Raw genomic sequence first — 14,741 nt, 5'->3', positions numbered from 1 at the left:
AGTTGATTGATAAACAAAGTGGGTAGGTATGATGCTGAAAGGTCAAAAAGATCTGATAGAAGTTGTGATCACAATGATGGTGATTTTGAGGCCTAATTTCTGTTGAATGGAACCACCAATGAATGCGGTAGTGATGGATGGGAATAAAAGAAAGAAAAGGAAGAATAGAAAAAGAAGCGACGGCCAGGGACGAAGCAGTGCTCTGCCTGTTCCCCGTCTAGGTCTCTTGCTTCTCTTTCCACTTTAATTTTACCTTAAATTGTCTCCATCAACGTGTGAGCTATACAACACAAGAATCCTCAGTTTCATTCTGTAAGCCAAACGGGGAGCTTCTGGATTTGGGTGCATGCTGCCTAATTGAACCTTTATATTCAACAAAGAAGTACACACATGTATTATCAAAATTTGCTTCAGATAGTTTACCTTGTACTGCCCACTTTCTTCCCATTTTAAAATTGAGTTTCAGGATGAAAGTACTGCGCTCTTTATTGTTCTACTGGTCAATATGGTGCTGTTGTCAGTATCTTCATTCCCAAACAGTAATAAATAATGGATCCTACGATGAAACCAAATAACTGGTTTTTCCCATTTACAAATTTTCACCCAGTTTGAAAAATTTCTATTCCTTTCCGTCATTTTCAGTTCTTTATTATCAACCATAGATCTCCTTCCTTTGATCATCATTCCCATCTGGTTATATTAGTCTCTTTCTTGATCATCATTCTTATCTAATTATCTTCACCAGCAACACTAAAAGTCATTTTTCTCCGATTATCTTTGTCACTAGTCATCATTCTCCTAGAATGTTTCCACTACCAGCTCTTTCATTTTTCAATTTACTTGAAAAATCCTCCATTAACATTATATTTATATTTATTTAGATTAAAAAAATAGAAAAATAAAAAAGGGAAAAGATAGATGATCATTTATTATAATATTTTCCAGAGAAAGAAAAGGAAGAGATAGTATTGAACTTTCCATAAATTGAGGTTCTATGACGGCCATCATGATTTTCAATAACTATCTTTTATCAAACCTGTACCTAAGAAATTCCCTAAAATTGATTTAAAGAATTAAAAAAAAAAAAAAGGAAGCTAAGAACTAAAATAAATCATTAAACCAGTGAGTTAAGTAACTTAATACAAACCTAGAGGTAACGAGGACACCCTACTCACTTACCTAAAAAAAAGAAGACACCCTAATCACAAACACAAGGCCTACAACAAATGAAAAAAGGGAGCGATTCGGCCGCTGAGAGTATGCAATCAAAAGAAACAAAGCCGCTAAAAACAAATTTAGCATTCACATCCCACTTGAAAGAAAGTTCTCCAAATCCTTATATTAAAGTGAAAAATCAATTATCCATCCAACCCATCTATAGGTCTCAGGACCCTAGCACCATATTGACCAAAATCAAGTGCTGTACAATTAGCATGCATCACGATATAGTACCCAGCACCTATAAGAATATATGACATGTTGCTCTGTTGTGCCCCATTCCATTGCACTTGCTGCAGCGAAGTGGTCTCTTAACAACACCTTTATACCGTATCCTCCTCTTCTTAGGAGGGCCCGATAGACGGATCAGAGGAGGAGGTTGTACTTGAACAGCTGTAGGATCCTTATGCACATGCTTATCTGCAGTTGGAATGGGATTAATTGATTCTGCATACGTTAACCGGAAAGCTTCAGTGGTAAAATATTTCGAGCAATAATCATACAAATCCTTGCCAATATGTTGAAGAACAGCCACAGCATGGGAACATGGGTAACCATTCAGTTGCCACTCTCGGCAACTACAATCCCAGAGATCAACATTCACAACATGCATTGCACCCAGACTGTCATGAACCTCAAAAGAACTACTCAGTCCTAATAGAACTTGAAGCGACTGTGCTTTGAAAATCTCTTTTTGTATTTTATTTTCAAAAGTTGGAGTTAATCTTGTCAGCCACTGATTTGACTCCACCCTGCAATTGTACATCAGCTCCATGATCTTACTGCGAATAGTATCAATGACATGTACTATTGGCAATACAGGAAGCTCACTCACCCAACTATAAAATGAGTTGGCAATGTCACACACGTTGTGGTTGTATCGTGAACCTTCAAACAGTGCATTTGCCCAATGTTCAGGTTCAGCTCGTATAATCCAATCACATGCCTCAGGAGAGATATTTTTAATGCTCTGAATGCTTTTTCTAAAACCGTCAAGTGTAGCAGCCTGGGCTGCATCTTGCATATGAGCAATAACCACAGGTACCACTTCCTGAGTATATGTTCCAACAAAGTGCTGCTTCAGCTCCTCTATTAGATGATCAAGGCAATAACCATGGTAAGAATGCTCAAAAATCAAGGGAATCGACTGCCTTAGCCCCATCTGTCTATCTGCCACAAATGTTATTTGTTGGGAGGTTGCCAACACAGATTTTAATTGCATCAAGAACCATTGCCAAGCAGCATCATTCACAACATCTACAACAGCAAAAGCAATGGGAAAGAATCCGTCATTCCCATCCAATGCTGTAGCAGTAAGTAGCTCTGACTGAAACTTTGATTTAATAGTCATAGTATCAAGGAAAATAAGGGGGCGGCAACCATTCAGGAAACCAACAAATGAGGCACGAAAGGAAACAAAGAATTGGTGGAAGCTTAAGTCCTCCCTTGTATTGAGATTGACCATACTACCTGGATTTGTCTCCACTATCTTCTGACATAACCAAGGTAACTGATTGTATGAATCCTTACATGATCCTTGAAGCTGCTTCCTCGCAGTCTCCATCCCACGCCAAGCTTGACAATATTTTAATTCAATTCCAAGATCCCGACGAATTTCTTCGGCAATTTCTCTTGGCTTAGAATTAGGGGTTTCCAGCAACTTCTCCCTAACAATGGATGCCACAATTTTCCTTGATGCCGGGGGACGATATGCTGATTCAGTACCTGCCCCGCATGTATGTGTTTCATTTATTTTTCTAATTCGAAATAACTGTGTTGTCGCCACTCTTGCCGCATGAATCCTCCAAGGACAACCTTCACCTTTGCAATGAACAGTTACACGCCTACCTTCATTTTTCTTATAGGAGTATGCGAAGCCGTGAGCAATGGAATATTTACCTAAAACCTCACGGAATTCATGAACACTATTAAATTGCTGGTGCAAACCAGTTATGCCATTTTTCCATATTTTCAGCAGTTCTTGCTGGTCAGCATCCCCATAGTTAGCAACTTCCAGGTTTAAGTTATTAAGTAGCAATAAGTTCCCAGCATTAGAAGGTTGTGGAGTCACAGTGCTGAGTGGACCAGTTTCTCCAGAAACAGAAACATCAATTATTGAATTATTCTGAGGGGTAACAGACGCAGCAACAGTTGTCTTTTTGGGCCTGAAACAACAAATGACAATGAGATGTCATGCAACAGTTAGGGTAATATATGCTTGTCCAAAATCTTGACCACAAATCCTATATACACACATGGGTGAACCATGAAAATTAGACAGAATATAATTTCATCTTAACCCAAAAAAGAGAGAGAGAAAAATTCTTCTTTATCTGGACTTAAAATTACACACACTACCTGTTACGAGGCCTAGGTGTGACATCAGTTGTTGGATTGTCATCTTTAACCACATAAATATCAACGGTTTCTGAATCTTCATGAAAATCAATCATGCGTTGGATATCTTTGTTGCTTGATATGGTGATGAGCGTCTTATTGTTATTTGGGAGAAAATATTTCATAGTCACAGCTTTGGTGTCACACTTCCACATATCCGCCATCTCTGACTTCAATTCATCAAATTTAGTTTCACTGCTTACAGTGATAGCATGAGCCTCCCCACCATTATATATCAACGAACCATCACTGGATGTGGTAAAATTACCACGCGATTGACATATAACAACAAGCTTTCTCTTAACCATATTTTTGAGCCAAGTGCCGATATCTATTTGAAGAAAATAAAATGAGTAAAATAATACAAGGAAATGCGTATAAAAAAATAAAGACCATATATACATACATATCAAAAGAATATAATAAAATCAGTGCAAACCTTGTTCAATTAAAAACAGTCAATATTAGATTACAGTAAACATGATTTGTAAAACCACACGTTAGATTGCTCACTCTCGACATCCTTACTGTTCATTAAATTTCAATTCGTCACAAACATGGGGCTACTTAATGGAGATTGTTCAAAAAAGGAAATGTGTATCATACACAAACATACCACATTAGATATTTGGTTCATGTGATGTTTTTGCATGCACATTTGAGATTTTTATGTGGATTTAACTTAAAAATCAAATCCGCGCAAAATTACTACTGAAAGTGCTGGTCATATTGTATTTGGAGTAACATCATCCCAGTTTACAGCCTCCAATATCTACGAATTAAATTCTCAACAAATCAACTTTCTGCACTTTATGTCTATAATCCACATGCAGCCTATGCAGTTCTCTTCTGTTAAACGTTTTCTTAAGGACGTAACTAGAAACAACACTATTATGGTTAAAACCTAAAAGAAAGCACGAAAGTCAACCCACAATTCAAAGATAAACCATAGTGTATACAAAAATCACAAGAATTCTCTTTATCTATGCAATTTCTCCCGCGAGTTGCATTGTAACAAAGATTCAGCAAACATGTGGAAACAAATTGTAAAAGAGAACAACTCAAAGTAAATATAAAAGTCAAAACTAGCAGTGAGAAAACCTTACCCAGAAACCCTAACTCGAAACAGGTCTCAGATTTTTAATTCCTGATAATCGGCGGTTAAATACAGGAAGGGCGAAAATCGAAAATCGAAAATCGAATTTTCCCGATTAATTAAAAATAGATCTAGATCACAGAAGTCTTTTATTTGAAAGTTTATTGCTCGATTTTGGCTGCTCAGAGTATTTCAGGTTTCAGGGAAACCAAATCCGAAGCGGCTATGCACACAGGTTTTAAAATTGTCATTTTGAATTTCTTTTAGACGATTTTATCCCTGTGCTAAAGGGGCAAGGAAGCTTTTTACCAAAAAGGTCTAGGCTAGGCCGAAAGATATTCGGGTCTAGACTCCGAGCATGCTAATTGGGATTGCATTTGTGATGTTTAAGCCCAGTTGAGTTAAAAGTTTTGGGTTCGGAATACGATTGGATTCGAGCCGAGCTCTAGCTCAGTTTGGTTTGTATAGAGCAGAGCTCGAGTTTGAGCTTGAGTTTGTCAAGCTCGTGGAAGTCCAATTTGAACTCAATTCGAATTTAGCTCGGCTTATTTTAAACTCGAGTTTTTAACTATTTCGTTTTCAAAATGAGATCGTTTTAATATATATTGGTTAAAGCGGTATTATTTTGTATCAAAATTTTTAATTAAAAAATTTGACGAGTAGTTCGAGTTCAATCGAGGCTATATAAGGCTAGCTCATTTTGGATCAAACTGAGCTTGAATAAACTCGATTTGAATTCAACTCTAAGTCGGAACCTAATTCAGGCTTAAAACAAACCCGAAATAAAAATTTCTCTTTCAATTTTACTCAATTAATTTCACCTCTACGCCCCCTGATGGATGCCGCGCAAATTATGTTCAAGAAACTCAAACTTGATAAATTAAGTTGAAAGCTTCACTTTCTGATCATATTTAGGTTGTTTTTATACCAGCATAACCCGTAACCTTACCATTTTCTTCTTCGTTGACGTTAATATCATCAAATTTTCTTGCAAAACCGACGATCATTTTTTTTTTTTTTTGGGAAAATCAATACAACAAAATTGCTTTGTGCTATCACCTCCATTATTACCCAACCCGAAACCTCAATTCTTTGCTCTGTTTTGAAAAATTAGAGATGGTTTATTGATATGAATTATAAACAAAAAATTAAGAAATAAATGAAATAGACTTCCAAGAAAAAGAAAGACAATGCAAAACTGGTGGATAGTGGTGATTGACTGCATCAAGTGATAGCTTGATTGGGAAGAAAAAGAAAGGTGGTTAACGATTTAACGGAGAATGGGAGAATGGAGGTTGAATGAAAGGAATATACATTTAGGGGTTGTTTGGTTTCAGGATTTAAAGATTACCTTGATAATATATCTTTTATTATTTTGTTTGGTTTGTCAGTAATAAAAGATTACAATAAACTTCTATTACCAATACTGATGTAACAAGTAATATAAGTAATAATTTGATTACCACATTTATCTTAAGTATTAAAAGATTATCAAAGTAATCTTAATTTTATTATAATTATATTATTATTTATTAATTTTTTGAGACAAAAGTAAATTCATTTTTAATTAATATAAAAATATTTAAAAATAATTATATTAAAGGGCATTTAAGTAAAATAATTTAGTAATATTCTTTTTATTACCTTTAATTAAACACTATAATTATTTATATCTATCAAATTTTATCAAATATAATAATCACTTATACTTAGTAATATTATAAATAATTTATCTTTAAGATAATCATTTTATTTTGATAATAAAACATTACGTAAACTAAACGACCCCTTAGAGTGAAAAACCCTGAATAACCTATATTCAAGTCCAAACTAAAAAATGATATTAAACACTTGCAATGTTTGATCTCAGTTTAGATTCGAATTTTGTTTAATTTAGTACTTTTATTTTGGCCAAATTTTTAGGTGTTTGACCTAATTGAACTTGTTAACGTAATAAGAAAATATGTTTACCGGGAAAATAAAAAATTTTAGGTAATTGGACTTTAAGTTCGAATAGTGTATTTAATATGTCTTAATACAGACATGATTGACTTTGAAGTTGATGGAAAGAATATATATTGTTACGTTGTTGTTGCGTGCGTTGCTTAGATATTCAACAGTCAAGATTTTACTTTAAATTATTATTCAAATTTTATTTCTACACAGAAAACTACAAAGGTTGAGAAATTATTGCGTTTGATGAGAAGTAATACCAAAACCATGAATATCATAGAAGGATGACTCTGAGTCTTAAGAGGAGAAAATAAATTAAATTTAGAAAAAGTTATACATAAAGAAAAAAATTAATTTTTTTGGTTAATCGACAAACCCTTTCGGATCGACATTTATTAGGTTAAGTAAATCAAATTTTATTAATGTGATAAAGGTTCGAATCTAAAATTTCATTTTAAGAGTTCTTATGTATAATAATACCTAATTAAATTTGATTTGGGAAATCGGTAAAACAAAAGTTCAAATCAAATTTGAAAGGAGATAATAAACATAATTAGACGGCTTTTCCATATATGGAGATTACCCTTGGGCTTGGCTCTTCTTTAGGAATCAGTTTAGGCGATTTTCTCTTTGAACAAATTTGTTTCTCTTAACTGTTTTACTCACTCATGCCGTTTACATCAAAGGAAATATGAAATTTTGATTTTCAATTTCAACGCCAATCTACATTTGCATCTGCAGAATCACATATAACTTGAATCCTGAACTATGTGAGAAGAACATCGAAGTCACTGAGTGTCCACTCTGCCACTTCATCTATGCTACTAACAAAAATTTCCGTACCGGCGTCAATTGATGTCCATATTCTTCTAGCAGGCTGAGTACCAGGATCCTAAAATACCACAAAGCCATTTGAAGTTATAGACTATCAATCGGATAAATTTCTGGAAGATAATTAGAATGAGTTATTCTAAAATACTAACCTGATAGAAGTATAATCTACTGGATAGGCCACCAACGTCAAGCTCCCAAGTTCTTGAGTCCCCTATCCAACCATCTCCTTGTTTGGTTGGGTAGCCATATGCAGCCCATGTGGGGTGAGGCAACAACTGGAGAATCTCCTGTGCCTGAGGGTTGCTATAAGGGTCACAAGTGTCTACTTGTTCCTCAAAATGCTGGGCATTCCCAGGAGCACAGTAGTAATGGTAAGCTCCATATGGGAAGTTGCGGGTATCATTCCGGTAAATCTTTGTATTGTCAAGAGTAATGTGATAAGGTGGGCAATTCTTCATAGATGAAGGACTGCACCAAGCTGGAGTTGTGGGGTTAATGATCATCTCGCTGTATCTGGTTACATCTGTTAGCACATCTCCATCACAGGCACGACCATCATTCTTCCAGCAGCTGCCGATATCTAAGAGGTAGAATTGGCTCTGGGGTCCTCCCCCTTGCTTGATATCTAAAGTCAATCTGACCTTGAAATTTGGTGACTCTGGAAGCTGCAATACAACTAGTTTGTTAATGTTGTGTCACCATCAGATATTGCAGCACACAGAACACAATTTGCAGAGGTTCAAAAAGGATAACACAGGCACGCACAATTATAGGCTCTTTTTTCCTACAGCATCAATATTACGGCATTGTGATTTTGACTGAAACTAATTCAAGACCTATACACAGAGAACTCGTTGAAGAAAGTCAATAAAATAATTAAGAAAGAACAATCTTTCCTAGTTAGATATGAACTTTAATTCAGGCAAAATGGATTTTAATCTCTAGTGGCGGAGAGGACACTGACAGATTAATTATTTCTGTCTTGCCCCAAGTTCAAAGTTACACCTGATTTTAAACAAATGTTTCATTTTCAACAGCAGCCAGTACAAGGGTCTTATCACTTCCCATATGAGATTCCCATTTTAAGTAAAGCAATTCTAAAATTTGAAATTAAATAGGAACAAACCAATTGTAGAATTAAGGCTCCAAATTTGTAACGTAGTTCTTTTAAAATTTCAAAGTGTATGTACTTACAGTCTTGAGCATTCCTCTGGTATCGTAATGGTAACCTCCAGAGAATCCTTTGGTAGCATCAGCTCTGAGGTAGAGCATCAACCATGGATACTTTTTCGAAGTCTTGAGCTTATGTTTAAAGGCCCAGCTACCAGCACCCACTTTCTTCTCCCAGATTACCTCATAGAAAGAAATGCCATCAAGTCCACCGCTAAAATTAGCTCCCAAATCGTAAGTACCTCTGAAACTTCCTCTCATTGTACCATTATTGAATAGTTGAGTTGGCTGATGGCTTAAGATGGGTTGATTCATACATCCGCTTCCAAAGCAGGGAAACCTTCCTGGATTAAAAGCTGGCACCTTTTTCCCATTTTGAGGACACAAACCAGACGTTGTGTCATAGTTTCCATTTTTAAGCATTACCATCCAAAACTGCCATGGGCTTGGGGTGTCTTCTACTTCACATAAAGAACCCAAGTATTTTTCCTTCTCCGCCGCATAAAGTTCTGTGCTATTCACAGCTATTGGTTTCAGCCCGGGAAATGAAGTGCCCACCCCAAGTTTGTTATCGGCTTCCGACACCTTGTGCTCAAGAGAAGAACCTGCTCCACAGTAGGTGAAAAATTAGTAAAGTAAAAGAGAAGAAAAATGAATGCATGAATACACCCATTTCTTTTCTTCAAAGATTCAGAAACTGATTCAAACACTTGAGGAAAAAAGAAATAAACAAATAAAATTACAAAAATGAGAGACGCACAATGCGTTGAGGTCCTGTGTTTCCGACATTTACCAGGCTTAGTCAATAGATCAAAACAATCGGCAGCTCTTGGGCTGCCCATGCCGGGGGCTTGTTGGCCAACTTCATTGCAGAAGTTCCAAGCTTCAAATCCGACTCTCAAACCATCTCTTCTCATTCCAGGGTCACCCACAGCCGAGATGTAGCCTTTAGCTTTAACACTAGAAACAACAGTTAACACTATGATCATATACACATTTACCAAGAAAAACATCACCTGCAGCTGCTCAGCCATGCCTGTTTTGTGAGTGCTCTGTTTTAAAATTAAAGTAGAGCCTTACTAAGAGAGATTGGCATTAACTATTTAACTACGACTCTACAAAGGACCGCCTTATTTATTAAGTATATATGTAATTAAGCGAGATTCAACTAGGGATACGTGGATCCGGCGATATACGTTAACATCTGTTGCTGCTGCTATCCGGTGAAAAATTGTTGGTTATGCTCTCCAATTAATGCTTCTTTACTTTATTATATATTAAATTTTGCTCAGATCAGTACTGGTCCTGGTGATTATCGGGGGGTTTTGTCAAATAATTAGACACTTGACATCCATGCAGACGATTGAAAATCAATAACGAACTAAGATATTAAAAAATGAGGCGTGAAGGATTATTATCAAGTGGGAATGTGTGGAACTGGTGTTTTAGGTACTCATAAAATAAGCTTTTGGCTGACAATTCCTTTGAGACAGGTATTGACTTTTTATAATAAATAGTGTATTGTTGCAACCAAAACTCGCTATTGACTCATCAGTTCTGTATTATTATGAGTTAGCTGTCATAAGATTCATAGCTTAGTTGACAAGATGACTCCATGTGAACAGATATCGGAAATTATTTAATCTTGAAACTTGCTTGACTGAATTTAATACTGTTTTAGTGGGAAGAATTGCACCAACATGATAACATAATGCTTCCAGGATATATGTGGGAGTCAGTGATGAAAATTGAATGAACGATGAATGTGTATATGAAACACGATACAATTTCTATTAGTGGTTCGGTTGTTTATGCAAAACATACATCTAGAGTCCGTTTGGTTATGATTTTTAAAAATTATTTTGGTAATCTATTTTTTATTTCTTGTTTGGTTTGTCAGTAATAAAATATTACAGTAATCTTCTATTACAAATGTTGACGTGATAAGTAATATAGGTGGTAATCAGATTACCACCTTCACCTGAGGTATTTGAAGATTGTCAAAGTAATCTTGATTTTATTATAATTATATTAGTATTTATTAATTTTTTTAGACAAAAATAAATTTATTTTTAATTATTATGATAAATAATATAAAAAATATTTAAAAATAATTATATTCAAGAGCATTTAAGTAAAATAATTTATTAGTAATCTTTTATTACCTTTAATCAAATGTAATAATTATTTATACCTATCAAATTTTATTAAACATAGTAATCATTTATACTTAGTAATCTTTTAAATAATCTATCTTTAAGGTAATATTTCTATTTTAGTAATAAAATATTACTCAAACTAAACACACTCCGAACGTTATCATACGATAACTAAACAGTGATTGAGGCACAATTGCCGAGGAGTAAGTTTACTTGTGCAACTCGGAAATATGAATGGATAGAGAGAAGAGAAGGATCCGGTTAGGAGATGGAGACCTATCAAACCTGCAACCAGACACATGAAAAAGGTAGAGGTGCAGTTGGAAAGTAGTTAATTTTGTCAGCGGATATATTGCTTTATCCCCTGGGGAAGTAAAGGTTCGTATTCACTCAGCATCAACAAACAACACCTTGATCCTTCAGAATTTTATTATGTTCTTCATTAATTATCATAAGTCAAGTGTTTCATTTTATGTTTCGTTGCACATCTGCTTCTCAAAACAAACAATTATTTCACTTTCATTTTCATACGAGGACAAGGTCAAGAATTGGATGGAGAAAGACGCACACTGTATCACAAGTAGTAAATTATAAATTAATTATTTATGGGCTAGTTAGTTGTTGTGAGACATGGGCCATGACGATGGCTCATAATTAAAGCCAATTGAATCATTAATGATAACGTCACCAGAAAGGAAAAACAGAGGTGTCTTGTTCCTTACCAAATCTAGTGGGGTTCCAAGTCCATGTCATGAAAAAGAGTAGTTCTGATGGAACTCTCAGTTGTATTTTAACCATTCCAACTGAGGATACCGAAATGAATTGGTTTCTTCCGGTATCATGTGCCCATATTAGACTCAGAACTGGGCCATTTTCCGTGGGTCTTAATTTCAAGGCTGTTAAGAAAATGCTACCGTAAATAATACGGAAGTACAACCATCTTGCTTTACAGATATGCAAATAATAAACTGGAGGCATGGTACACAAAATTTATATCATGAATAAAGTTTGGGTAAGATTTTGACATTTCTATGGCCTGGGAATTCTGATTTTATGATTTTTGTCATCTGCGTTTGCATTTTACGACAAACTTTCTCCAGTTCCATCACCCTCCAGTGCATTCCTTGCAAATGAGCTTGAGCTTCTCATTGTCAGCTGAAACAACATAGAGAACAACTTGTTCATTGGCTTCATATTTCTTCCCTTGTTTTTCATCTCGTTGAAGGTACAAAGGTGAATCAATATAGGATCTAGTATTGTTTGTGCAGCAAGCTCTTGAACTTGAATTATTGAGAGATGAGAGCCTGGACTGCAGTTTATTATGGAAATTTAGCAATATAAGAAAGGTGCAAATTTTAATACCAGAGTCAATTTCACAGGTAACTCATGCCCGCAGGACTGGATACGGGTATTTATAATTCTTATTCATATAATTCAATTCATTTTTATTTGTATCTCTTTACTCAAATTTCTTTTGATCTGACTTGAACTTAATCCGATTCCTATATTTGCGAAGTAGAATTTATTTGTCATTACACTTCACTGCAAAGTCAATAAATATATATACACCTTAAGAGCCCTTATGAGATTAAAACTGTCTAGTATATATAGCTTCTCAATAGAACAGCCATCGCATTGTCTCCTGTTTCTTTCAAGAATGTACCATCTAAAACTAGTATAACACGGTTTATGCTTTCTATAAGCGATTGAAGCCTGCAAAAGTGCTTCATCATCGACCAACAATGTTATTTCTTAATACTCCATACTTAAATTTTTCATATTCTTTGGATGAAAATGCTCAGAGCCTCAGACTGCCCAATACTTCTTACTGCATCACTTCCAAATTAAGAAGATAAACCCTGAGTCTTATGTTGAAAGAAGATGAATAAAAATCATTCTTTTACTGTCAAAATCTATCCTCCAAAAGACGAGGCAATGTTATTTTCCCAAAGTTGCTAGGATCAAGCTTGCTAAACTGGTTGCAAATCTGCATTATATCTTTCTCCCCAATCTTTCCCATCTCTTTCAGCTTGTAGATAACATATTCTGATTTGCTGAAAACAAAGGTTTTAAAACAATGGACCCCAGATCACATTTGTTTTAATTTTACCATTGACAACTAACAAGACATCATAGAAAATTATACACCTCGGAGTACCTAAGCATAAATCCTATAGTTTTCCTTAAAATGGTAGAATTAAGTAACCCAAACAGCAAATCAAAAATGAAATCTGAGTAAAGAAGATATAGAACCTCACCTAATGAAGCCATTGTTATTGATATCAGCAGCAAGCAAATCCTCAACAGTGATATCTCTGTGCAACGCCCACTTAGCAATCCTCCTGTGCCTCTTATCAATTCTTGCCTCAGTCAAGTACAAAAACGCCCTCGCTACCATCAGGGTCGAAAACAGAAGCCAAACTGCCGCAAATAACCGTCCTGGTAAGGTCTTAAACGCCTTGTCTCCATACCCAACTGTAGTCACCGACATAACTGATAAATAAACCGAATCAAGCAAATCAAGATCCTCCACGAAGAACAAGATTAAAGTTCCCACTCCAATACACAAAATCACAACGCCAAGTGCCAAACCAACTTTCAGTCTTATCCTCATCCTTCCTTTGGCCACGTCAACAATATAATTTTTTGCAGAAAATCCTTCTTCAGCTTTACCCATTTGTATGCTAGTCAATATCATGTTTTCTTGAAGATCAAGAACATAATTCACAAGCCCACTTAGTAAAATATCTATAAATCCAAATCCCACCAAGACAAAAAAACAAGCAAAAACTTTTGTTGCAGGAGTTAAAGGAGCGATGTCACCGTAGCCAATAGTGCACATGGTGACAATACAGAAGTAGAGAGCATCAACAACTGGGTGAGTTTCCACACCCGAGAAATTATCCGTGTTGAAAGAATATATTGCAACACCAAGTAAAAGGTATACAGAAAGCAAAAAAACAGCTTGTCTGATTATGGAGCTGGACTCTGATTGTGGTTTAGGAACTTGGGGTGTTTTATGTTTGGGATCCCGAAGGACCACCATGGCTGGAGCAGTTTTGCATCGGTGAAGAGAACCCAGTTTCTTACTTCGTTTGTCAAGATCAGTTGTTGAAGATTGAGGTGTTTGTTGTAGTGGATGTTCTTGGATTTCATTGTAGATGTGAGTAGAGAGAGATTGTTGAATTGGGAATGAGAATTCATGGTCATCTTCTTCCAGAATGACTTCGAGTTGGCGTTGGGGTTGAGTTTGGAAATCAAGAAAAGGTTCTTCTTCCATCTGAGGGTAAGAAAAGAAAAGATTTTGGATTTGTGGGACGAGAAAGCTAAGGCTTGTGGTTGTTGGAGACTTGGTGTGCCCTGTCTGATTGGCTGTTTTGCCTTTCCCGTACTCCAGTGGCCAGCCTTGGCTAGCTCGGACCCACAGATAGAGATTAGAGACCTTCTTCAACACCAGTTATTGATAATTTCCTTCGCAACAATAATGGATCCATGGTGGTCTGTCTGCCCGCTTGGCGTGTTTTGAGCCAGATTATTACTGTCCAGTGAAAATAAGCCCGCAAATGTCATTTTCTTCCCTCAGAAGAATTATTGAAAGGTCACAAAAAGCAGTCATTGGCTGCTAGAATCCCACTTGCTGAAAAAGAAAGAAAATCAATTGATGGTCACATGAATTTAGGAAACATTTGGCCGACGGTAACTAAAGATTTTCTTGGTAATTTATTTGTTTGGTTTGTAGGTAATTTTTAATTATCAATGGCGCAGATAATCTGTCAATATATAAACTGCAACAGAGGAAGTGGCGAAAGAATTGTATGCACTCTGCGATCAAGACTCTTTCTTTTACTCTCCCCCTCCCACATTATTCTCATTTACTTCATATGTTAGCTAAATCAATCCACATTAATTCATTG

General features: G+C 35.7%; 3 protein-coding genes across 4 annotated transcripts; all 3 read right to left on the bottom strand.

The window, feature by feature from the left end:
* Positions 1 to 1,095: 1,095 nt before the first annotated feature.
* On the bottom strand, positions 1,096 to 4,972 carry LOC123223772. The gene is made up of 3 exons (XM_044647133.1): positions 4,722 to 4,972; positions 3,577 to 3,946; positions 1,096 to 3,383 (listed from the first exon to the last, which is right to left on the bottom strand). Exons 2-3 carry the CDS (start codon positions 3,921 to 3,923, stop codon positions 1,460 to 1,462), a joined length of 2,271 nt encoding a protein of 756 aa, XP_044503068.1. The 5' UTR covers positions 3,924 to 3,946; positions 4,722 to 4,972; the 3' UTR covers positions 1,096 to 1,459.
* Positions 4,973 to 7,205: 2,233 nt separating this feature from the next.
* On the bottom strand, positions 7,206 to 9,708 carry LOC123224394. The gene is made up of 4 exons (XM_044648038.1): positions 9,429 to 9,708; positions 8,693 to 9,276; positions 7,648 to 8,163; positions 7,206 to 7,556 (listed from the first exon to the last, which is right to left on the bottom strand). Exons 1-4 carry the CDS (start codon positions 9,700 to 9,702, stop codon positions 7,431 to 7,433), a joined length of 1,500 nt encoding a protein of 499 aa, XP_044503973.1. The 5' UTR covers positions 9,703 to 9,708; the 3' UTR covers positions 7,206 to 7,430.
* Positions 9,709 to 11,705: 1,997 nt separating this feature from the next.
* On the bottom strand, positions 11,706 to 14,490 carry LOC123224194 (two-pore potassium channel 5-like). 2 transcript variants are annotated; one of them, XM_044647789.1, is made up of 2 exons: positions 13,086 to 14,490; positions 11,706 to 11,982 (listed from the first exon to the last, which is right to left on the bottom strand). In XM_044647789.1, the coding sequence occupies exons 1-2, from the start codon at positions 14,105 to 14,107 to the stop codon at positions 11,979 to 11,981; spliced, it is 1,026 nt and encodes a 341-aa protein (XP_044503724.1). In that variant the 5' UTR covers positions 14,108 to 14,490; the 3' UTR covers positions 11,706 to 11,978. The 2 variants fall into 2 exon arrangements, with proteins under 2 accessions (XP_044503724.1, XP_044503723.1); XM_044647788.1 differs by lacking the exon at positions 11,706 to 11,982 and adding an exon at positions 12,312 to 12,881 and having other exon boundaries at positions 13,086 to 14,455.
* Positions 14,491 to 14,741: the final 251 nt, after the last annotated feature.

The sequence above is a fragment of the Mangifera indica genome, chromosome 8 (genome assembly GCF_011075055.1).
Source record: "Mangifera indica cultivar Alphonso chromosome 8, CATAS_Mindica_2.1, whole genome shotgun sequence".
Classification (NCBI taxonomy): Eukaryota; Viridiplantae; Streptophyta; class Magnoliopsida; order Sapindales; family Anacardiaceae; genus Mangifera; species Mangifera indica.
The sequence above is the reverse complement of the archived record's forward strand: the minus strand, read 5'-3'. Positions and strand labels throughout refer to the sequence as shown.

Coding starts and splice junctions, on each gene's coding strand:
- LOC123223772 (XM_044647133.1), bottom strand. CDS start 3,923: ATGGTTAAGAGAAAGCTTGTTGTTATATGTCAATCGCGTGGTAATTTT. Junction 3,384..3,576: donor ACACCTAGGCCTCGTAACAG/GTAGTGTGTGTA, acceptor TTGTTGTTTCAG/GCCCAAAAAGACAACTGTTG.
- LOC123224394 (XM_044648038.1), bottom strand. CDS start 9,702: ATGGCTGAGCAGCTGCAGGTGATGTTTTTCTTGGTAAATGTGTATATG. Junction 8,164..8,692: donor CCAGAGGAATGCTCAAGACT/GTAAGTACATAC, acceptor GTTGTATTGCAG/CTTCCAGAGTCACCAAATTT. Junction 7,557..7,647: donor GTAGATTATACTTCTATCAG/GTTAGTATTTTA, acceptor GTGGTATTTTAG/GATCCTGGTACTCAGCCTGC.
- LOC123224194 (XM_044647788.1), bottom strand. CDS start 14,107: ATGGAAGAAGAACCTTTTCTTGATTTCCAAACTCAACCCCAACGCCAA. Junction 12,882..13,085: donor AATAACAATGGCTTCATTAG/GTGAGGTTCTAT, acceptor CTTTGTTTTCAG/CAAATCAGAATATGTTATCT.